Raw genomic sequence first — 24,792 nt, 5'->3', positions numbered from 1 at the left:
TATGAACTTGGTTCATTGGCTTTTGAAAACATATCTTGAGACTCTGGGTAGTTCTACACATCCCAGTGATGAAGGCTGACAGTTACACCCTGAACTGTCTTGGCAGCAGGTGAGTATCAGCTTGTCACCATTAAGTAAGGGTCCAACTGCCATCTCCCTCTCCCTGTATTGCTGCAAGCAACATCAGCCACACCACAGCCTACATTCTGATGAGGTTTCTATTTACCTCCTTTGATGCCTTGTGATTCACAAAGGAAGCTGGAAGGAGGGAAAGGGGAAAGCTCTATTTTCCCTCCTCCCATTTTCCTTCATGAGTCACAAGACACAGAAGGAGGCTGATGGAGGCCCCAACAGAAGGTAGGCTCCCATCCAGTGTCCCCAGGTCACCTAAGACCAGGGAGTGTGGGATGGCTCTCAGGACATTCACAGCTGGTTCTGTGTAGGACCCAGACTGCCATAACTAAGGGGAAGCTCAAAACAAGGTGCACGATTCAGGCTTTCCCCTGAGTTATTTTAACCCAGGGTACAGCCGCATTAAGCAACTTTCCCTAACTAATCTGGATCAGCTCATGTGCATTTTGTGGCTTCCCATGTGTTGATCCAACCCCACAACAACCTAAACGGTGAGTGTAAATGGTACCCCAGTCTTTCCTTTACATCAGGTTTTACTAGAATTTCCCAGTTTCTTTTCCTGTTGTTTTCTATGTCCAGGACCGACCAGATGTTCCCAAGGAACATGATAAGTAGAAATATCTGAATAACCTTTGTTGTTTATTGTTCAGTCGCTTCTGACTCTTCGTGACCTACTCCAGTGAAATTTACAATTTTTACATAATACATCCAGTCTACACATCCTGACTCTGCAGGCTGAATGCAGTGTTCTAAATAGTCATGTGAATAGTGATTGTAGACAGTGACACACCTTCCTTAAAAGTACATAGATTTCAAATGTAGAAAGAAAACCCTTGTCTAAATATGCTTTACTGGAATTTGCTTCTCTTTGTGGCAGATTGACAGCTGGAATCCAGCCCCATACATCATGGGGACTTCCCTCAGCAGTTGCAAGGTGAATTTGCTTTATTTGTCCTGTGTAGACATGGCCTTGAGAAGTACTTTGTTGTGATTACAGCTTTGATCTGATAATAATATTTATGGATAAATCTAAGAACCCTCTGAAAATGACACCTTTTATAAATTCAAGGCATGTTGGGATTAGGAAATTTCATTTACTATGTATTGAAGAAGTGACTACAAAAAGAAAACAAACAAATTGGGAACCTGTTAAAAACTATCTAAAAGATAAGAAATTTAATATACTTATTTGAGGGCAAAATAGAAAGATACACTAAGAAAATCCAACAAATGTTATGTTCAGCAAAGGACAGGAGGGATCCTCTCACCAATGAAGGAGTCTACCGTATACCATGCAGCTGTGGACAAGTCTACATAGAGACCACCAAATGCAGCATTGCCCAAACACGAATCAAGGAACATGAAAGGCATGCAGACTAGCTCAACCAGAGAAGTCAGTCATAGCAGAGCACTTGATGAACCAACTTGGACACAGCATATTATTTGAAAACACAGAAATGCTGGACCACTCTAACAACTACCATGTCAAACTATACAGAGAAGCCATTAAAATCCACAAGCATTTCAACAGAAAGGAGGAAACCATGAAAATGAACAAAATCTGGCTACCAGTATTAAAAAAAACCCTCTAAAATCAGAACAGTAAATAAGGAACAACACTCTGAAAACAAGGGAATTCCAGACAGGAAACAATTTAGGGCCAAATAACACCTCCGAACAAAGGATTCCCAGAGGCAGGAATCAGCCAGGCCTTGAAGCTGGTAAGGCTATTAAATGCTAATCAAGGTGATTAATTACAACATTCACACTTGCCTCCAACAGTGGGAGTTCTTTCTCCCACCCTGGACCTTCCACAGATATTATAAACCTCCCTTGCTTAGTTTCCAATATACTTCACAACCTCTGAGGATGCCTGCCATAGATGTGGGCCAAAAGTCAGGAGAGAATGTTTTTGGAACATGGCCACACAACCCAGAAACCTCACAGCAACCCAGTGATTCCGGCCATGAAAGTCTTTGACAACACATGCAATTATTCTGTTTATAATAGTTACTTGCAGTTTTAGAATGACTTTTCCTTCCTTAGTTCATATTGACATTTTGGCTCCCATGCATCTATCTATTCGGGGTGTGTTTCAACACATATTTTTAACCCAAGCAGAATAGCACCTCATACTTTTGTATAATCTCCCAATGTCATGTCATGTCACTTCAGTCATGTGCAGAATATAAAACTCATATGGTTTTTGAACATACATAGGACATTCCCTCTGGCAACTTTTGCATTTATGGCAGGAGAACAGCTTTCAGCTGCAGGGTCTATATTGGTCCTCCACATGTGATCCATCTTAGCAGTATGGAAGAGCATACAATGAGCAAACGTGGCATTCCCCCAGTCCGAAAAAGATAGGACATGACATATAGGACACATGATCGCTATAATAATACTCCTGAGAACACTTTGAATGCCTCACAGTAGCCACATAATACTGAAAAGCAGAGACATCACACTGGCAACGAAGGTCCGCATAGTCAAAGCAATGGTATTCCCCATAGTAACCTATGGATGCGAGAGCTGGACCATAAGGAAGGCTGAGCGAAGGAAGATAGACGCTTTTGAACTCTGGTGCTGGAGGAAAATCCTGAGAGTGCCTTGGACCGCAAGAAGATCCAACCAGTCCATCCTCCAGGAAATAATGCCCGACTGCTCACTGGAGGGAAGGTCATTAGAGGCAAAGTTGAAGTATTTTGGCCACATCATGAGGAGACAGGAAAGCTTGGAAAAGATCATGATGCTGGGGAAAATGGAAGGAAAAAGGAAGAGAGGCTGACCAAGGGCGAGATGGATGGACGGCATTCTTGAAGTGACTGGATTGACCTTGAAGGAACTGGGGGCGGCAACGGCCGAAAGGGAGCTCTGGCATGGACTGGTCCATGAGGTCACGAAGAGTCGAAAACGACTGAACGAATGAGACAACGACGAGCCACATAATACTCCTCACTGACAACCTGAAAAACCATCTCTATCTCAAGGACGTAGACCCATAGACTTTCAATCCTACCATTTAGGCTCAGTCAATCCACAGAGAAGGAGCCTTCCAGGTCCTATTTCATGCAGTCTGCAGTTAAAATCCAATGACTATCATATCCCAGACATTGATCAAGAGAAAACCTATGCATGTCAACCAAACACTCAAGCAGAAATGTTCCCTATACTTTGACCATTAGAATTGGAGTGATCATATTTCTGCACTGAAAGATCATTACATTTTTTTAAAAAAATCTCTAGTTCCTTACCTGTTTTTTGCTTGTAAATATCCCCATTGCAAACCTCGTTTGACAGATTCCTAAACAGTTTACAGACAAGTAGCAATGGATAGAGCATATTAAGTCTTTGAACTGAGGCGTTGATGAACAGGTGTTTAGCAATCTGACTCACAGCTCCACCTCTCTTAAATTTCCATAGAGATGAAGCAACCTGTTTCATCAAACTCTTATGTTAAAACCAATGAACAAGTGTGCTGGTAGTCTACTTGTGATTTGCATCAGTGGAAAACAGAAAAAACTAGACTGATCCCACAGCACTGAGATACCACTGGCTGGTGCTGAGAAGATATATGCTTCCCTAAGGTTGTATAGGCAATTTCTAGCTGAGATCAGACCTCAGTTCATTCTTGACATCCAGATTGTTGTAGCCAGCCAGTCTGGTTTGGAAATATCATTGAATCTTCATTGACTTTGCTGTTCCTGTGTTAAAATGTAAAATCTTTTCTCTAACAAGTAAAGATCTGTTTTCTATTATTTTAAATGGGGTTTAAAATACACCACAACACCCTGTACCCACTGGACCAGAACCTCAGGTTTCACTTATCCACATCTGATAAAATATGACATCAAAGGCTTTCATGGCCGGAATCACTGGGTTGTTGTACTTTTTTTCCGGGGCTGAATGGCCATGTTCCAGAAGCATTCTCTCCTGACATTTCACCCACATCTATGGCAGGCATCCTCATAGGTTGTGAGGCACATTGGAAAACTAAGCAAGGGAGGTTTATGTATCTGTGGAAGGTCCAGGGTGAGAGAAAGAACTCTTGGAGGCAAGTGTGAATGTTGCAATTAATCACCTTGATTAGCATTTATTTATTTTGTGTCAAAAGCATTGCATAACAAACAAGTCCAAAAGTGATAAAATAAAGGAATCATAAACAGCTAAATAGTTTTAGACCAAAAGCGGGCAACAGCGACCGCATTGTCCGTAGCTTTAAACAACTCCTCCTCCGTACATGAGGCAGGGCATTGTGGGCAAGCATACATATGCAGAGTTGTTTGTTCAGCTCCACAGTCACACAAGGTGGAGGATTCCTCCAGGTAGTGCCATCTTGCCAGGTTGTCTTTTGATCTGCCCACTCCGCTTCTCAGTCTATCAGGGACTTCCAAGTTGCCCATTCTGCCCCTGGGGGAAGACCCTCATGGGGGGGCCATCCAGTTGGGATTGCCTGGTTTAGCTGCCCAGAGGGACACTCTTGCTGTTGCTGGAGGAACATCAAGAGGAGTGGTGGTTCTCATTAATTAGCATTAATGGCCTTGGATTGATTCATGCCTGTAATTCCTCTGTTTTCAGAGTGTTGTTCTTTATTTACTGTTCTCATTTTAGAGTTTTTTAATTTCAACAGTAAGGAGAAAACCATGGAAATGAACAAAATATGGCTACCAGTATTCTGAAAACAGAGGAATTACAGACATGAATCAACCAGGGGCAGCTAATATCTCCAAACAAAGGATTCCCCCAGGCAGGAATGAAGCTTCCAAGGCCATTAATGCTAATCAAGGTGATTAATTGCAACATTCACACTTCCATCCAACAGGCAAGAGTTCTTTCTCCCACCCTGGACCTTCCCCAGATATATAAATCTCCCTTGCTTAATTTTCCAATGTACCTCACAACCTTTGAGGATGCTTGCCATAGATGTGGGCAAAACATCAGGAGAGAATGCTTCTGGAACATAGCCATACAGCCCGGAAAATGCACAACCACCAAAATATGACCTCTCTTAGAATTTTCTAGGTCCTCCAAATAATACTGTGGAATGATTTCACTGAAATTTACCAAGGAGTCTCTCTGAGCGACTTAGCAAATTCCCTGAGGGAACATTTTACTAGGTCTTCCAGGGTGACTTTATGGTAACCTCCAGCAGATATTCATTTCAATAACATTTGCTATTATCCATAGCTTCCTGTTTCCGCAGAAAGTCTCCATGGGGTCAAATTGTATCTAAATCATTAAAAAAGAGGGCAAAACTCTTGATGTCTGAACAAGATGGTGTAGTTGTTATTCTTTCCTCCCCATCCATTTTCTACATCCCTCCTACACCATTCCAGGGTGCAAGAGCCCAGATCAGGTGGACATGTGGGTGTAGTGCTTCTCATGCAATCCAGTCCCTCCCAAATAACTTATACATACCAGAGGAAGTTTAAAGAAGGGGGAAACAATGATGCCATTCCAGTACGGTGAGAATTTGATTACAGTTCAATGATGTTTACCATCATTAAAGCATCGTATTCTATGTTGCGCACTGTTGTCCAGGCAAGTTGTTGGAAAATATTAATGAAGTGTATTAGCTAATTGTAGCTGTTTGAAACTGTCACCATGAGGTAAGCAATACTTTTAGGAATCCAGGACAGAGGGGACAAGAAAGCACAGTACATCAAGGACTGAAATATGTTCAAATCCCAGGAGCAGAATGAGCGCCCACTGTTAGCCCCAGCTCCTGCCAACCTAGCAGTTCGAAACATACAAATGTGAGTAGATAAATAGGTACCGCTCCGGTGGGAAGGTAATGGTGCTCCATGCAATCATGCCAGCCACATGACCTTGGAGGTGTCTACGTTCGGCTCTTCGGCTTAGAAATGGAGATGAGCACCAACCCCCAGAGTCGGTCACGACTGGACTTAACATCAGGGGAAAACCTTTATTTATTTATTTATTTATTTATTTTTATTTACAGTATTTATATTCCGCCCTTCTCACCCCGAAGGGGACTCAGGGTGGATTACAATGAACACATATATGGCAAATATTCAATGCCAACAGACAAACAACATACATTAGACAGACTCAGAGGCATTTTTAACATTTTTCCAGCTTCACGATTCTGGCCACAGGGGGAGCTGTTGCTTCACCATCCAGAAGTGGCTGTACTTCCTCATTCCTTTCCTCGTGTTTTGCTGGCAGTTTTATGGTGTTGTAAATTAGCCTCCCACATAAAGCGTCCCTAAATTTCCCTAATTGACAGGTGCAACTGTCTTTCAGGCCTGCATAGGTCAACAGCAAGCCGGGGCTATTAATGGTCGGAGGCTTAACCCGACCCTGGCTTTGAACTCATGACCTCTCGGTCAGTAGTGATTTATAGCAGCTGGTTACTAGCCAGCTGCGCCACAGCCCGGCTAGTACCTTTTACCTACTTTAGAACCAGCTGCAATGTTTTATTCCTAACCTTGAGAGATATAGCAGAACCATCTGTTTTCCTTTCTTTTTCTTTTAGATTTTGTTTAGAGTTATAGTGACATGATGCATTTGACCTATAATTTAAAAAAAAAAATAGCAAGCAAAAAATTTGCCTTTTGAATCACATAAAACCCTGACACGGTTTTAAAACACCTTGTGCAAATCCAAGAAATGGCTGCAAAACATAGAATCATAGAATAGTAGAGTTGGAAGAGACCTCATAGGCCATCCAGTCCAACCCCCTGCCAAGAAGCAGGAAATCGCATTCAGAGCACCCCCGACAGATGGCCATCCAGCCTCTGCTTAAAAGCCTCCAAGGAAGGAGCCTCCAGCACAGTCCGGGGGAGAGAGTTCCACTGCCGAACAACCCTCACTGTGAGGAAGTTCTTCCTGATGTTCAGGTGGAATCTCCTTTCCTGTAGTTTGAAGCCATTGTTCCGTGTCCTAGTCTGCAGGGCAGCAGAAAACAAGCTTGCTCCCTCCTCCCTATGACTTCCCCTCACGTATTTGTACATGGCTATCATGTCTCCTCTCAGCCTTCTCTTCTGCAGGCTAAACATGCCAAGCTCTTTAAGCCGCTCCTCATAGGGCTTGTTCTCCAAAAGAATGGAATTAGCTAAGAAGAAAATGCCAAGAAGTAGCAGAACTCAACAAAACTGAAGGAGCCATATCATGAGTGTTTATGCTTCTTTAGACAAATCTAGAAGGTATCTTAGTTTGGTGAATGTGAAGCAACAGAGGTATAGTTGTCATAGTGTGCTTACTTATCATCACATGTGATGTGTGCATTATCTTTTCAAGTTTTTTAGCTGTTCAAACACCTACAAAACCAGTTGGAGCAGAGAAGCAATTATGGGGATAATGTTGTGATATGATCTAGTCACAAGGTGACGCTGGACATAGTTATATCTGGGTGGAGCCATGAGTTTCCTGCATCTGTCACATTCCTGGTGGGAAGAGACAATAAAGGTCTTGTCACGTTTCCTGACAGGTGTGTAGAACATTAAGGCTTCACAACTTTGGATCAGAAGTCACATTGTCAACCTCCAGATTCTTAACAAGAAAACACGGCAGAGACCTTTAGCTTCCGCAATCTTTTCTCCTCTAGAGTACAGTATAGTCAGCTCTCCACATTTGCAGGAGTTAAGGGTGCAGAACCCATGCAAAAATGGAAAAATTGGGAATATCATAACCCTCCTCAGGCATACCAACTACATCCTCTCAATCTCCTGCTCTTCCAAGAGAGCCAGTCAACTTTGAGCCCTAACTGGCACTGTTAGAAAGACAAATGATTGGGAGGAGAAGACCTAGGGTGAAACAATTAATGTGTCAGGAAATACTTCAAAATCTGGCTGGCTCTTTTGCTAGGACAGGAGACTAAGAGAGGGTTGTGAGGGAAAATATAGTTGAAGAGATTGATGGACTGGTTTAAGGATCTGTCTTGCATTATTGGAAGAATAGAAGATTGAGAGTGTGAGCTAATTAAGTGGCAGATGCAAACTCACAAATAATCAAATCCATGAAAGAGAGCCCTGCAAATGGGGAGAGTCAACAGTACATTGATTGATGCCTTCCCAGATTGTCTTCATATTAATACCACATGCTACTTGCATGCTACATGGAAGGCAAATATATATCAGTGTAGTTTCATGCTAAAATACAAAATGGCCATATTCTACATCAGCTGCTTATCTAAATATAATTGATTCCTGGCAAAACTGGATGGAAATGATATTCACCTATGCTCAGATTGCCAGCAGAACTGTGGCAATACTGTCGCAATCATGACTAAATAATGATCATGAATATGGAATGGTTAGCAAGATTTACTCATCCAGAACACTTCCATATTCACAATCACTACATAGTCATGATTTGACACTATTGCCATGACTGTAAGTCACCACCACCTACTTTGCCAGGCATCAGTTGCATAAGGAGAAGGATGCTCATTCTACCAGCAAACAGAATATGGCTTAATGATGTTTTTGCTTGATTTTCTGGGGGGAGGGGCAGAAGAGATAGCTTAATTAAGCACACTTAACTAAGTGTAAAATACTGGTCAATATTTGTTAATTATGTATGCAAAGAAGAATCAAATATCACTGTTTTAAATATTTTTATCCACCTTGTCAGAGGGTACCAGATTGTTTTCAGCCAACAAACTCAATTCCCCAATTAAACCAGAAGACTAATTTTAAATTGTAGTTAACTTTTTTATTTATTATTCTAACATCAGAATCTTCCACATGTTGATTCACAAGACCATCTCTGTTTAAGGAGGCCACTTTCCTACTAAGTGTATTTACACCTGCAGATGCAACACAGGAGCTTATGACTTCCGTTGTTTTCTCCGTTCCACTGCTACACGCAAGGCTTCAACAATCTTCTTTTCATTGTTTAGGACATTGTACTCAGTCAGATTCACCAATTTTCTGAAATTTGCTTTTGAGAAGCACACCTCACGAGTAGTAAATGGGGAAAATATAGTGGAGACATCCACATCCCCTTCTTTTATGTTTTCTGAGTTCCGTTCCACACCTGAGAGAGAACACAACCAAGTTTTACTAATAAGGTTTTAATCTAATATATAGTTTGCCCAGAGAAATGAATGTTATTAACCTTAGCTACCAACTCTTACTTTTTAAATATTTCTAGATGTTGTGATGACATAAATGACAACATAAGGGCTTAAATTAAAAAAATGATGCCTATGGTAGCACTGTTGGTCATACTCTCTGACTGATGGCAGCCTTTCCAAACTAAAAACATGCACCAGGGAGTTTTCCAGCCTTCCAAAACACATATTTAACATTTCATTTGGGGGAGGGGGTGGAGAAGGGAAACTGCCCCCTTTCTGCTTTCACAGCACTGAATAACATTAGCTACTGATCAAGATTTTGTTAAGGATGTGCAAAATTGCATGAAGTCACAGCAAAGTTGCCAGAAGTTAATGGAACCAGGTGGAGTCCCTGTGGCACATTTGATTGTTCCATTGATCTGGGAGTCCTTTTTGATACCCTGTTCTGTTCAGGCACTAGGCAAAGGTCCAGACCTCCTTAACAGTGGCACATTACTGCTATAATATGGCATAAAGTTTATTGGCAGCAAATGATACAACAGATGATACACAGTAGATATGTGCTCTAGCCCTTTTGCAGTTGGGGTTCAGCTACTGGACCCCACACTAATTCCACCCAGAGTACCTAATTCCTGATTGCTGGCTATATGGGAGAATTTGGGTTGGGCTGCTGCCCCATCACGTTAGATGCCAATGAAAGATGTATTCCAAGTTTGGAAACTAACCAATTCAAGATACAGAAACCAGATTGGTTACGGGAACATCTAGGAGTGAGCGTGTAATACCAATACTAAAATCATTCCACTGGTTGCCATTTAGTTTTTGGGGAAAGTATTGGTTATCCCTTTAAAGCCTCACATGGTTTGGATCCAAGTTCCCTACAGGATTGGATTCTGCCAAATAACCCGCCCTGTACACTTAGATCCTCTGGGGGATGTTTACTTCAACCAGCCAGAATCTGACTGGCAGCCATCACCCAAAGGACCTTTTCATCAGCCACCACAAGACTGTGAAATGACATGCTGGAAGAGCTCCAACAGTTCGATTTGTCAGAATTAAAAATAGAATTAATACAATTCTAGCATGCCTTCCCAGTCAATTTTAAACTGTAAATTTAAACTGACATTTTAATGGCTTTGTAATTTTACCTTTGGATTTTGACTATGTTGTACCCTTCCTTGAGCCTTGAGGAGAGGTGGGTAAAAATGAATATTATTAAGAATCTATGCTGGAGAAGAGATCACATGAAAATAGTCATCCCTAGGTATTCTTTCTTCATCAGCAGGAGAGCAGGGCATGGAGGAAGGCTAAAGACAACATAACTACTTATAGGGGGCTATGTAGAAGGTCTCTGAGAACCACGTAATGCCAATGAGCAATTAATTGTTCATAGGCATAATAGAGTAACAAAGAACTGAAAAAATATGAGATATAATGATGAGACTGGGATAACAAATTTAACTGTGATCTATCTAATTTGTCTGGCCACAAGGGAATTATGAAGGACTAGATAGATAGATAGATAGATAGATAGATAGATAGATAGATAGATAGATAGATAGATTTTAATACTACTCGTTTAAAAACCAAAGTCATGTCATTTGATTGGCTGGTTGGTTGATAAAGAAAGTTGGCCTACAATATAGACTACGCATGGGCAAACTTTGGCTCTCCAGGTGTTTTGGACTTCAACTCCCACAATTTCTGGCCTCAGGCGCCTTCCTTTTCTCCTCAGCCACTTAAGCTTAAGTGGCTGAGGAGAAAAGGAAGGGGCCTGAGGCCAGGAATTGTGGGAGCTGAAGTCCAAAACATCTGGAGAGCTAAAGTTTGTCCATGCCTGATATAGACAGAAAGAAAATATAGCATAGGATAATGCTTTGAATGTTTGAGTGACTCTGGAGATAAGGGTTCAAATTTTAGCTTGAAAACCTATTGGATGATCTTAGGCAAGTCGAATTCTCTCTGAGGCTCAGAGAAGGGCCATGACACTCCCCTTCTGAATAAATCTGGCCAAGAAAACCCTGTGATAGGTTTGCCTTAGGGTCTCCATAAGTGAGAAATGACTTGAATGCACACAACAGTAATAAAAACAGCTACATTAAAAATATTTTCTTTAAAGATTAACTAAGCAAACTTATAAAAAAAATAACTTAAGACTGTAAAGTCTATGAGCAGCTGCCATGACAGCTCTTTCCTATGTCATCAGCAAATGTGGCTCTGAAGGTGGTGCGACAGATAACTTTCCCCAAAGTTTCTAAAAGCCAGGCAGGCTCTAATAGGAAATTCAGTTTTTCAAACAGTCTAGAACCAAACCATAAAGGGTCCTTAGTTTATCAACACATACCTATGCAATTCACATAACTTACCAGGTTCTGAATATTTCTTATAGGTATCGTTTGTTAATGGAAAAAAGAGCACTAAAGGGACATCTACGTTTTTTTTGTCTTCAAACACATAGCACTCCTTTAGGGTGGTTTTTCTGTCCTCCTCGCTGATCTCTACTTTGGGGAAAGGGATTCCCTGCTCAGCAGCATATGCTGAAAACTGGTCCAGATTCTAGATAAAGATACAAAAATCAATGTAAGTTCAGTTGACTCTTTTGTATTCTCTAAGGGTTTGGTTCCAGGATCCACAAAATCCATGGTATAGTACAATGGTGTCCCTTATATTAAATGGCAAAAGGGGGCTACTTTTAGGGGGATTTTAAAAATATTTTCAAGTTATAGCTGGTTCAATTGATGGATGCAGAATTTGTAGATACAGAGGACTAACTATATCTAAAAACCTTACACTTACTAGACTTCCTAGTAAGTCTAGTAAGCAAGAAAGAAACTTAAAGCTGTGGAAATATCCTGCACACAAGCTCAGAATCTATATAACTAAAAAGAAAAAAACCTTTTTTTTGCAAATATGTGCTTGGTTTTTCAGATGGTGAGTTTTTAAGAAGTCCAGCTTCAATGTAATATCAGAAATGCAATTTTCTTCAGCAGCATTCTTTGCAGAAAGATTTGGCAAGATTTAAGCAAGCATTTCTTTGGAAAACAGATAAACATCCTTACAGGTTTTTACATCTACTGTATTTTAAGCTTTTGCAAGACATCCTGAAACCCAATTCAAAGCAGTTCTATAACCAGTGATCAGAGCTCCTGGGAAGCTGGAAATAAAAAGGAAATTGGTTTTTGCTGCTGGTTCTACGGCAAGTTCAACAGCAGGAGTCTGAGTAGGACGCGTCTGGAGGCTAAAGATGGCTCAAAAATTGACAGAAAATGCATGACACGCATTAGTCATGTTACTCAAACCTGATCTAGGGAAATGAACACTTTTCCCCAAATAATATAAGCATGATTTAAAAGTTTTATATTTTTCACTAAAATAACTGTGCCAAGGTCATTAACAACTGTACCAAGGAAAGATAAATGTTGCTGCCTATACAAATTATGCAACTGAATATATCCAAAAGGGGCAAAATCAAAGTCTTCAAACATCAGGAAGTTGCATCAGAAACTATAAGACAGAAAAGCATAAATTCAATGAAATATTTTACCCTGGTCTGTAAACCTCCAGAGTAATTTAAATGTAATATAACATCCACTTTTCTTTCTGGTCTAAGAAGGGGTGGGTAGCTAGTGTTGATGAAGAACCCAGTATCCACCAGAGCTAGAGGTTGTGCTGCTGTTTCCATTAGCTTGTCAGGTTGAATATCCAAAACGGTGTCTGAAAAACAAATATTGCCCATGAGATTTTGTCAGTAACAACCTTCTCTGCCAAATTAACAAAGTGCCCTCTTCTTTCTTTCATTCCATGAATCAGATGCTTTTGGGTATCATGAATTAACTGCTTTTTGATTCCTCATTTTAACCTTTGCTAATTTTGATTTTTATTGTTTTCTTCTACTACTACTTTGTCTTGTACTGTAGTATTTGACACCACTGTAGCTATCATGACTCAATACTATGGAATCATGGAAGTTGTTTATTAAGGCACATAGACTCTTTGGAAGAGAAGGCTAAAGACATTGTAAAACCATAAGTCCTATGATCCCAGAGCAGTGAGCCATGGCAATCCAGTACTGCATTAATTCTACAGTGTAGACAGACCCATAGATACCTGGTCAGCCCAGTGGCCTTTGGATATCTTCAATTAAAGAACCATTTCAACAGTTCCTGTTTAATAAGTATATCTTCTCAGTACTTGTATCATGTATTCTGGATGAAACTATATTGCTGTGACTGTTATCTGTCATTTATTTATTTATTTATTTTTACATTAAAAGAAATAGTTTTCAGAATGAAATTAGTATCATGTTTTTACTAGCTAATAAGGTTTTTTAGTCCTGATAACATTGGAAAGTATAGAAAAGGCAGAGGAACTGAAGAAATGTGTGTCATTAGACTCTGCTTCTTCAAGGTGGAAGAGCTAAAAGTATGCAACATCTTACCTCCACAGCAACTGTTTTAGGACATCCATACAAAGAGATGAAGAAAATGCAGGTACAAAGTAATCCAAACATCACCACAGCAATTTTGACACACCTTGGCACTAGTTGTATCTCAGTTTTGCTCTCCTTTTTCTTACAAAATATATTTCATTGAACTAATTTCCAAATATACATGGACATGATTTTTTCATGGGACTGTTACTACCACTCATTTAAATCCTAGTTCAGTTAACACAGAATTAGATCACTCGTTGTTCCAGCAAACAAGGCAGGGTGTACCAGCTTCTTCACCAGGATTCTGGTTGTGATGAGTAATGTCTAAAGAATATTTCAAAATCTGAGTCCATCCCCACAAATGCAGACTTAATACTGTACCCTTCCACGTAGAAAAATACTTGTTCTTCAAATAGTCATCATTAAACTGGAAGCCCTTCAGGAAGTTGGGGTACTCTGCCATTGTTGGCCGTCCTGTTAAGACATCTCGGAGGGCAGAAGAAAGCTGGCCTGGTGGTGTAACTAGGCGAGTTTCTAAACAGTGTGGATTTGTAGATGGAAGAGAATCCTCTGAAAAAAAATTAATTATCTTGATAAGTGTGATTATAGGTACTATTGCAATCACCAAATGCATAGGAGAAGGAAAGTTTTAGTGATAAACATGTTATTTGCACCATTCCTTGAAAAATATTTACCCACAGATTCTACCTTTCATTGGATTTAATTAGTAATTTAAATGTAATAGATTTGACTTGGATTGTTACTCCTTGATGTACGCATGATACTCAACACTGTGAAAGATACAGAATATTTTGACTACTTCATCAAACATAGGTAAATAGAACCAAACTGGCATTGGCTGCCTGTTGAAGTAGACTCATCAGGAATTCACCTTTATCTTCCTACCATTTTATTCAAGCTAATATTTTTATAGTAGTTTCTTTCAGGAAATGACAATTTACTTGTGAAATCAGTAAACAATCATTGGTCACCTTCTATACATCCCACTTTCTTCTTTTGTAATTTTTTCTTAGACTTAAGTAGGGCTGCAATTCTTTGCCGATTTCATTCTTGAAGGCAGCAACAAGTAATTTTGGACATTCTCTCCTCACCGTGAAAAGTAATCATTCAGGACTTATTCTGCACAAAATTTTGTACATGGTATTTTTGCACAGAAAGCAGCAATAGCTGCAGTTATTTGCTGTGCAGAAAATACTGTTTCTTCATCAGAAAATGTTGGTTCCTCTCCAAAAAGGAAAGAAAGAAAGAAACCCAACCAGCCAAACAAAACCAACACACCCTCCACTATGTCCCAATTTTGCACAGAATAAATCCTGAATTGCAAAGAGTCCAAGATTAACTTTTTCAAGGTTTTCCAATGCTGGAGATGCACATTTTATCTTCTTAAAAATATGTTTCAAATATTATTGCCATCCCTAGTCTCAAGTGATCTGTTCTTTCTCTTCCTCTTTGTATCTTATTATGGAAAGCATTTAAAATAAAATAAAAAAATTGAACTGTTCTTTAACACATCCTGAGAGGAATGCTTAAATGTTTCATTCCTATGGGACAGCAAGAAAACTGCGGTACTGTTTTTAACTTATCAGCAGCAACAACACCAAACATTAGACTTTTCTATGGAAAAGTCAAAGGAAGTAAATACCTTTATAAGAAAGTTGTTTCTAGAACAAAGTCAAACCAAAGCCAAACCCAAAATATGGCTGGAGGAAACAAAAGTGTTGCTAGAAGGTGAAAAGCTATGTGGATATTTGTTGAACTGAGGCAAAGATTCAGGTAAAAGATCTTATAAGATGGTCCAACAACTGGGTGGGTTTCTTTACTTTTAAAATTATGGGGCAGCTAGGTGGTAGAATGGCTGCCATGCACACCAATGATCTTTTAAATATTGCCATATGATGGTATGCTTCCATAAAAATATATCTGATCCATATTTTTTCAAAATAATCCAAATGTGCCCTATTATTTTTAAAAATAACTAATCTTCAAAATTAAAGCGAGAGCTCAAAGTTATTAGATATCTTATGCTACATATCAAAGCAATTGAAACAACTGTGACACAACCACACTATTAAATAAAAGTATGAAATTATTTTCTCAAAACTAAAAAAGGCAAGGTTGAAGGAAATCACATTACCAATGTCTTCTATTCTGTCTCTTGTCCATTTGTGCCAGAAGTCTTCTGAGCTAAGCGCCAAGTGCCAGAAAAACATGAAATCCAAAGAAAATATACTGCTCCACATGCCTGTGAATTGGAATTGGTTTTAAAATACACAAAAATCATGAAATGTCTTTTACAGTTTCATCACTGCCCTCTTCTTACTAATTGAAGCATTTTTTCTGTGCCTTTGTTTTTGCTTTCTGTTTCACACATTCTGGTAGCTTTTTCTTCTTACATCCCTAGTGATGAGATATGGCTCCCCAGAGGGAGGAGGAGAGCAGAGGAGATAACACAATTTTTGTTGGCCCTGAAAAGGTCAGAACTTTGTCATTTACAACTTCTGTGCAGTTTTGTTGTTTCTGCATTGCAATCAGATTGCTATTACAGTAGAATCTTGCTTATCCAACATAAACGTGCCAGCAGAATGCTGGATAAGTGAAAATGTTGGATAATAAGGTAGGATTAAGGAAAAGCTCATTAAATGTCAAATTACGTTATGATTTTACAAATTAAGCAACAAAATATCATGTTCTACAACAAATCGACAGAAAAAGCAATTCAATACACGGTAACATTATGTAGTAATTACTGTATTTATGAATTTAGCAGCAAAACATCGCAGCATATTGAAAACATTGACTACAAAAACACTGACTACTAAAAAGCAGACTGTGTTGGATAATACAGAACACTGGATAAGCAAAGGTTGGATAAGCGGGACTCTACTGTATTGGATGATCCATTTTCCAACCAATGCTCAACAGAGTTCATTTGCTAGAAATGATGGAAGTGGTGTAAGTAGTAGGCCCCACTCTAGAATGGACTGCTGTACAGTAACTCTTCCACAACCAGAAAGTGATGGCTGGGTTGCATGACCTCCAAGATCGGCCAAATGCCTCTAGATCTTGTCTCCAAGGTTCTTTAGAAAAACACCTCCCAACTGAGGTGAGTAAGTATACCCAGTCTGTGCTTGCACCAAACCCCATGTCCAAACATGCCAAGTCCTCAACAATAAAATGCAGTCAACATTCTGACATAAAGGCAATATATTGCTTCCTTCATGTTGACCAACTAGACCTCACCATAAGACAGCAGCCTAAAACTATTGTGGTATGAAAACAATAGTAGATAAATAGTGTTCCGTCCCCCAGGACGATGGTTTGCCTTACCTATTGGTCGTTTGTTTGTTTTCCCTCCTTTGCATCTTGTTTCAGCCTCTGGCTGCAAAGCCCAGGAAAAGTGGCTTGGAATCTGCAAAAGCTGGCTGCAGTTTTCTTTGCAGTGATTGGTCAAAGAGTGCAACATCTTAGGACCGCCCTTTTTACCAGGGTCTAGTCTCCATTTTGGAGCTTCATTCTGGCTATAGTTTTCCAACGTGCTGGAGCTGTGCAAGGCTAACTGGGACAAATCATCCTCAAAACCAGGCCAATCTAAGCCTATCCAAATTAGATAAGTATTGAATTATATTGATCTGGAATAGGAAATCTAGTTAGAGGAGCAGAGTTATTCCATCGCTTCTAGAACTAATCTTTGCTGTAAAGATAGGGAAGGAAAGAGTTTCTCCTTCTAATATAGGCAGCGTGATTAGGGTATAGTGGTTTTATAATCACTTTTGCCTTCTGGAACCAGGGATAATTCTGTGACTAAAGCCTATAGAAATTTGTTTCATTTTCTGCAACTTTAAGATCTGTGCCAGGTTTACAACCTTGTATGAATAAACATCCTTTTTTGAAGTTATCCAGACTCAGTCGTTCAATATCTATAGGACAGCTTATAGGGATTTGCAGTTCGCCCGGATAAAGGACAGCACGTTTCAGTTTTATAGTTTTTTATTGTCCGGCGGACGGCACAAATAGAACAGTAAGTATACTGAATTAATTCTGAAGAGGCATCCATATTGACAGTATGCACAGCACTCAGATACATTGTTGTGTATTTGCAATGTGCGCCACACGTAATTTACAGCATCAACTATCTCTTCAACAATTCTTGAAAAAATAAATCTTTGAGATTAGAGATCTCCAAGCAGGCGCTACTTGATCTTAAGTTAATTGTCACGTAATATCAGTTGAGGTAATTATTATTTTCCTCATTACACAACTTTACCTTGCATGAAGCAGATCCGCATTTCTGGGAGCCTCTTCATCACTCGCCCCATGAAGAAATCACTGCCAAAATCTTCTACACGAATGTATGCCCCATATTTGAAGCTTCCCACTTCATAAGGAGTGAATTCCACCCATTCTGTGAGCACAATAAAATGGATGATCAGGTCCCGTTATATATAGTGGTATAGTAAAATAATGTCCCCTGTATAAAACTGCAAAATCAGGTTTGCTTTTGGGATTTTAAAAAATATTTTAAGTCATGAATTGTGGAATCCATGGATGCAGAATCTGTGGAGACTACTTAATGCTGAGACTGCTCTGAGCAAATGAAGACATGGGATGAGTTCCCATCTATCAGCTCTAGCTTGTGGGGACATGAGAGAAGCCTCCCTGCGTCCCCTGGGCAACATCTCTGTAGATGGCCAATTCTCTCACACCAGAAGTGCAATATGTTCTCAAGTCACTTCTGACATGATTTTTTTTAAAGCAAATTAAGAAAGGATGAGAGAATGGTGGTGAAGGACAAGAGGGAGAAGAGAACTGCTATTCTAAAAAGTTAGTCAGAAGAGCTAAAGAGGAAGGGTTTGTGTGAGGCACTCCCTGAAGCCTTTTTAAGCATCTTCCATTCCAACAAAAGCATACTCACCCTGACCAAAATTGTACAGTCACTAAAAGATTCACATCATTCATTAAAACACTGTAAACTGAATTTGCAGCTTTTACTTAGACACGTCTCCTCAGTATAAATTGCATCAGAAAGTCAAACAGTGTTCATTCTTCAATGGTTTCAGGCTCTGAAATGTTCTAGAATTACTATTCCCAAACACTAAATAGTATGCATTTAACTCCTCCCGCCCATGAAACGTTTTCTGTCAGTGGAATGGGATATGAGGCAGTAACATCTCCTCTTTAGCCTCTCAGATATTTTTCCAGAGAACTGTAATACTTTTCCTAGAATATTCCAGAAAAGCAAGAGAGATCAAGAGAGAAAAAGAATGTTCTGGTGATTTAGAAGAAATCTCCTTGGATGATGTCAAATCTCATAATTAAAAATCCTAAGATCTGCTGTTTCTATTAAACAGTCCTTGATCTTGTTGAGAAAAAGCTAACTGCTGCTTGGACTTTTTAAAATAAAATCAAAGAACTATACAGTGCTTTTAAAAACTGCAGCCTTTCCCCAAAAATACAAAGCAAATCTATCAGAAGTTAAACATCAAAATAATAACTGTGCTTCTATACATTGAAAAGACTTTTAAGCAGGTATAGCCTGTTCCCATCTAAAGGGCAAAAAAAAGAAAAACCGAACTGATTCATTTTATGACTGTGCTTCTCCTGCATGGCAGAGAGTTGGATTAGATGGCCCACGTGGTCTCTTCCAGCTCTATTATTCTATGATTCTAAGTGGAAACTCAGCATGTGTTAATATAGAATAAGTACGGATGCAGGTGTAAAGTAATTTGCCATTACAATATTACCTCTGTAATCCTGAGCACTGTAATCCTTTTTGAGACTAACAGCCAAGTAAATGGGCAAAGGATTCTGACCATCAGTCACAGCTCGTCGCTCATTTGAGAGTTTATGATTGTCTCTCTGCAAAAGACAAAAAGGAATAATTGTGGTCAAAATTATGAGCTCATTAGTTTAAGGGCCATTTCAAATCTCAGTTTCCATTCTCTAGGATACATTCATTGGCCAAGTATGTGTCCACAAATGTTTCCCTCTCAGCTTCAAGGCTGAAGAATTTCTTCCCCCAATCATGGAGGCAATAATTTGCCCTGCTGTTCCTTCCCAGGTAATCAGTGACAGAACAATGGTCAAACTAACCGTTTCATATCACCATCATAGTGAACACCCACAAACAGAGGTTCTCTGTGCATTTGTCTAAACCCCATTTAAAGTCATGTAAACATGTGGGGAAATACAGGCGGCCCTTGCCATGACGTCCCCCTTAGCGTCATCTCCAAACTGACAACTTCTTGACACTATCACTGATTTGCAAAGTTTTCCGGGCAGGCTTACACATTTTGACTTAAATGGACTGTAAATATATCTGGTTTTATAAAGATTCCCAATGATGCTGACAGCTCTATTCTCATTCAATCAAAAATAGGCAGAACTCATTTGCAGACCTTAACTTTAATAAAATAAACCTGGAAAGCTGAGGTAGGGGACCACACTCATGAAAAAAGGACAGGGGGCAAGTACAATGTACACTAGCAGAACCAGGAATGTCTGGAAAATGCTCTTATCCTGAAGTATTTTAATCTCATAAATTAATTTGTATGTTAAGAAGTATTTTCTTTTCAAATGATACCCCTCCAAAGCATTTACATGCACCCAAGTACGCTCTTCCTTTGAATAATCTTAACAATATTTCAAAGTACAAAATATGGCATTACCCCATCATTTAACATGGACTCAACGACAAGTCCCCAGAGATCTATAAATGAAGTGTCGAAGCCCTCCTTGGTTCTTTCTTTCAGTTCATGATGATAATATTTCAGATTATTCATAGAAAAACAACTCAGCTTGCATTTGGTCACTTGCTTCTGTGCTTTATGAATGGCTTCCTCCATGTACCTCTGTGACCAGTCAGGATCTTCATACAATTTCCCCATAGTCCTGCATTCCCAAAGAAAAGAAAAATCTTACACACACAAAAGAAATGCAAAAAAGAAAGTTTTGCACAAAAAGTCACTTTTTATACACAAAAAGCCCCAAAGAACCTCACAATCTTGCATGCAAAAATATAGTGTTGCAAGTATTTTTGTGGAAAAGACTTTTTTAAAAGCCCATAGTTACCTGTAAACAGTAGGTTTTGTACATGCAGATCAAAACTTCTTTTCATGCAAAAATGCCCATGTGTTTCAGCATGGACTAATCTCCCAAAATACTTTGGGATGTGTGCATTTTCCCAGCAAGAACTTGAAAGAAAAAAATGTTTTCTCTACACTGGGGGGCAAACTGGAAATTATTTCGCTATCAAGGATGAAACAGACAAATGTTTACACCCGTAGACCATGCTGAGGGGATTTACTAAGGTAACCCTGGGTCCTAAGGCAACCTTATTTGCAATAACCAGCTAATGTAACGAATTGGTGGAGTGGAATATCCCATTTCTTCAATTAGGGCCAAAAATTTCAGACAGTTGGTGAGGCTCTCAATCAGCCCATCTCATACTTTTTCTCTCTCTCTTATCCAGGTCTACAAATATGCAAAATTAGGTGAGATTTTACCCTATAGGCATAAAATAAATGCAGAGTGACTAAAACTTTTATGGATTTACCCAATTCCTAATAGAGTATGAGAATAATCTTGCATACTTATCTTCAGCTTCCTGTGCTTCAAAATACATGGCAAGTATCATCTCTCCTTCTCCTTCTTAAAATTATATACAAGTAAACATGCACAACTTTCTTCATAAAACATACATAGACAAAGTTTAATCATTGAAGAAAATGCATACATCTGGAAAAGTGTGAGTATCCAAGGGGAATAAAAATATTTTGACAACTTGATATGTAACTTGGATGGGAGAAGAATGTAGACAGAATTATGAAAATAATATAAAAACAAAAGAGGTTTACCCATACTTACTTTAGTTCGTTTGATATACATTCTGCCTGATCATTTAGCAATGGAGATTGAAACAAAGTCTCTAAGTAGGCATAAACTGCCTGAAAGTCCAAAATATGACCATATATTACTCTCATCCCCAAGCCTGAAGCACATGGTCTAACTGCTGATTTTGAAAAATGAATATATTTGACATTAAACAATACTAGAGATGGGGTGTTCTTGCTTATCTAAATGTTAAATCGTTTATTTGAAAATAGATGTTTATATATGTGATATCCCCAGGAGCGGCAACTCACCTTTTTTTTTTTTTCAAAAAAGGATGATCAATGAGTGTCAGCAACATTGCAGGCCACTAAAACCATCCAAGAACCTGTATGAGGCCCCTTCCATGCTGCCTCTATTTTCCAGGATATGATCCCAAATTATCTGTTTATCGCAGATTATCTGACTGTGGAGACTCATATAATCCAGTTTAAGGCAGATCCTGGGATATAGGGGCAGTGTGGAAGAGGCCTGAGACTTCAAAGCATCACTTTGCCCAAGTCTGAGCTATTGGCATTATCTTCTTTCATAGAAACATAATCAGTATTAATTTCAAAACATCTTAAACAGTTGTTAATCAAAAATGGAAAGGTGACTTGTCTAAAGTAATTCTCATAAAACTGACATTTCAGGCAATGCTGAGACCATGGAAACCCTTATAAGTTGTTTTGAAGAGGTTAAATAATACTGTAGTAAAATGTATATGATTGAATAAAGCATGCAAAAGTTCTCATTACCATGTTGTGCCAGATAAACCTGTGAGATATGTAATAGTGTCTAACAAATTCAGCTTCTGCAAACCCAGTAGACTTCCATACATTGCTGTAAATGATCTGATTCCACCACCTGTTGTCATGATTGCAACCACAGGAACCTGTTTAGTAGAGAGAACAAATGATGGTAAGCTAGACATTACTGCAAGAAAATATTTTTACAAAAAAAGAACTAGTAAATAAGAAATAAATATCAGAAAATGTTTTTAGTGTCAAGAAACCCCAGGAAAAAGAATCCTAGACTGATGCAATCTTTGCAGTTCTGGCCAAATTCTGCACAAAATCCTCAGATGAATTTTTGTTGTTGTTTTTCACAGAATTTTCTGTGAAGAACAGAATTTTCTGCACAGAAAATATTTTGTGCAGAATTATATTTTCTGTTCAGAAAATGCTGAAGTTGTAGTTGTAAATTTTGAACTGAATATTTTCCAGGCTACAACATTCAAAATTATGTAGTTTTTGAAAACTTGCTTATTGCCAACTGAAAATTGTTAAAATTACTCTATAATATGTCACTGTCAAGTACAGTAAACACTATGAACTATATTGCTCCCTTTGTATCTCCTTGAGGAGTGAAAAAGTGGGGTATAAATAAATATAATAATAACAACAACAATAACTATAGGTATAAATTTAGATAGTTTTTATGGAAGTAATCTACTCATCCAGTTGTATTCTAAGCAAACTAGAAGATTATGCTCTTTTCCCACATAATACCATTGCATCTTATATGACCTTGCTCCATACAGACTTTACAATAGCTTGTTTTCTTTCCAGAAGACCACAAACTTTCACAAACTACTACACAGGAAAAGTGCTGTGCTGTAGCAAAACCATAAATGCTCCTAGAAAATATCTCATAACAAATTACTGTTACTAATATCCTTAGATATTAAGTGAAACGGGTGATATAAACAAATAGGTACATTCTGAGGCAGAACACAATTTCCTTGTTTGCTTCAGGGAAAAGTTAAAGTAATAATCTATGCTATAATTTAAAAATATCTGTTTTGCTTACTTCATCATCACACAGCTTTTCCTTCAGTTGAAGAACCTTCTCCACTGCAGGAGCAACATGATTCCTCCTCATTTTCAGGAAATTCTTTTCCTCAGGACACAAATCATATTCTAAGCGCACATCCAGGCCTTTTGTCCTGCAATACAGTTTACAATGAATAAAACTTTATAGCAGGGATAGCTGAACAGTATGGGGAAACTGCAACCTACAATAGTCCAATTATAGCTGGGCATCATCACCAATTTTATTTGATACTCACCTCTCCTCGTGGCTCAAGGTGGAGTTCCAACCCAGTAAAAATATATCAATATAAAAGACATACCATAAACACATATATTAAAACATATTACTGTAAGATATGTATATTAAAGCACATGGTACAGAGATTAAAATACAATAGTAACAGAATGTAAATATAAAAATTCATCATTTAAAATTGACTGGTAGGCTTGCCGGAAGAGATAAGTCTTTAGTTGCATCTTAAATTCTGACAGCTCATTTAGCTGTTGAATCTCTTCCGGCAAATTATTCCACAGTCCAGGGGCAGGCAAAAAAAAAAAAAAGGTCCTCAGAGTGACTACTGATAAGTGAGTTCTGACTGGTTTTATATAGTACTTGTTTGACAAAGGTCTTCTCTCCTCAAATTTCCTCAAAATAATAAAGAATGTCCAAGCCAGGGCTACTAATTTCCTATTGAAAATTTGAGGCAGGGGTGCCTTTGTCCATATATTACAATTTGGGTGCAGTTCCATAATTTTTTTTTCTAATCCGATTTATGCAGGCACAGACTGCATCTACATGAGCAACGTGATCCAGGGCCAGGCCAGTCTGGTCCCAGATTTGATGTGTTGGTGGCCAGACACACATGCCAAACCCTCTGCAACACCATGCTGTTGTCCAGATGGGTAGAGACTGCATCAGTTCCACTGGATGTACAGCAAAATTGTTTAATTGGGAGGGCAAGATCAGGATACTTACTGGAAATCCCTGTGTACTGTGCAGACTGATAGCACTAGATTAGAGTTGAATACAATTTTTTAGTATTTGTGTAAAACCCATAATGCAGTTAATTGTAGGTCAGAATATCAGTCAGATGAGCAGATCTAATTCACTTTCTGTAATATCTTTGGTATTAATAATGTAGATGCCTTCCCAGAAGTATACACAGTTTGTTATATCTCTTATTTTCTATTTGGATCACATATTGTGTGCATTATTTGTGTGCATGAAATAACTATCAATTAAGTAAATGTTTCACTAAATCAAAGAGTTCTCCACCCTTTCTTGTGGACTAGCAAACATGAATCTATATGGCTAAGAAATTAAAATAAAGAATAGGTATGACTTTGGTTGGAGGAAATGCTGTCTTAATTGGATACAAAGAACCCAGTGTATTCTTAATTTTTGTAGATGGCAACAGTGAGTACTAATTTGCCTTGTGAATAGTGCTACTTTTGCAAAAAAAAACAATAAATTGCTTCAT

General features: G+C 38.7%; 2 protein-coding genes across 2 annotated transcripts in view; both read right to left on the bottom strand.

The window, feature by feature from the left end:
* LOC100560813 (cytosolic phospholipase A2 epsilon) overlaps nt 1-3,496 on the bottom strand; it is a 46,465-nt gene extending 42,969 nt beyond the window's left edge. Inside the window, exon 1 of the mRNA XM_016992047.2 lies at nt 3,390-3,496. Coding sequence (XP_016847536.2) covers nt 3,390-3,416 — 27 coding nt within the window. The 5' untranslated portion in view covers nt 3,417-3,496. The remainder of the gene's footprint in view (nt 1-3,389) is intronic.
* A 5,296-nt stretch (nt 3,497-8,792) lies between these two features.
* The window catches only part of LOC100560615 (cytosolic phospholipase A2 epsilon), a 59,881-nt gene continuing 43,881 nt past the window's right edge, over nt 8,793-24,792 (bottom strand). Inside the window, exons 12-21 of the mRNA XM_003214565.4 lie at nt 23,310-23,445; nt 22,256-22,392; nt 20,297-20,519; nt 19,373-19,487; nt 17,896-18,033; nt 15,766-15,873; nt 13,992-14,180; nt 12,723-12,892; nt 11,545-11,734; nt 8,793-9,138 (exon numbers count right to left, since the gene is read on the bottom strand). Of these exons, the coding sequence (XP_003214613.1) occupies nt 8,930-9,138; nt 11,545-11,734; nt 12,723-12,892; nt 13,992-14,180; nt 15,766-15,873; nt 17,896-18,033; nt 19,373-19,487; nt 20,297-20,519; nt 22,256-22,392; nt 23,310-23,445 (1,615 nt within the window). The 3' untranslated portion in view covers nt 8,793-8,929. The remainder of the gene's footprint in view (nt 9,139-11,544; nt 11,735-12,722; nt 12,893-13,991; nt 14,181-15,765; nt 15,874-17,895; nt 18,034-19,372; nt 19,488-20,296; nt 20,520-22,255; nt 22,393-23,309; nt 23,446-24,792) is intronic.

This window comes from Anolis carolinensis, chromosome 1, assembly GCF_035594765.1.
Source record: "Anolis carolinensis isolate JA03-04 chromosome 1, rAnoCar3.1.pri, whole genome shotgun sequence".
NCBI lineage: Eukaryota > Metazoa > Chordata > Lepidosauria > Squamata > Dactyloidae > Anolis > Anolis carolinensis.
The sequence above is the reverse complement of the archived record's forward strand: the minus strand, read 5'-3'. Positions and strand labels throughout refer to the sequence as shown.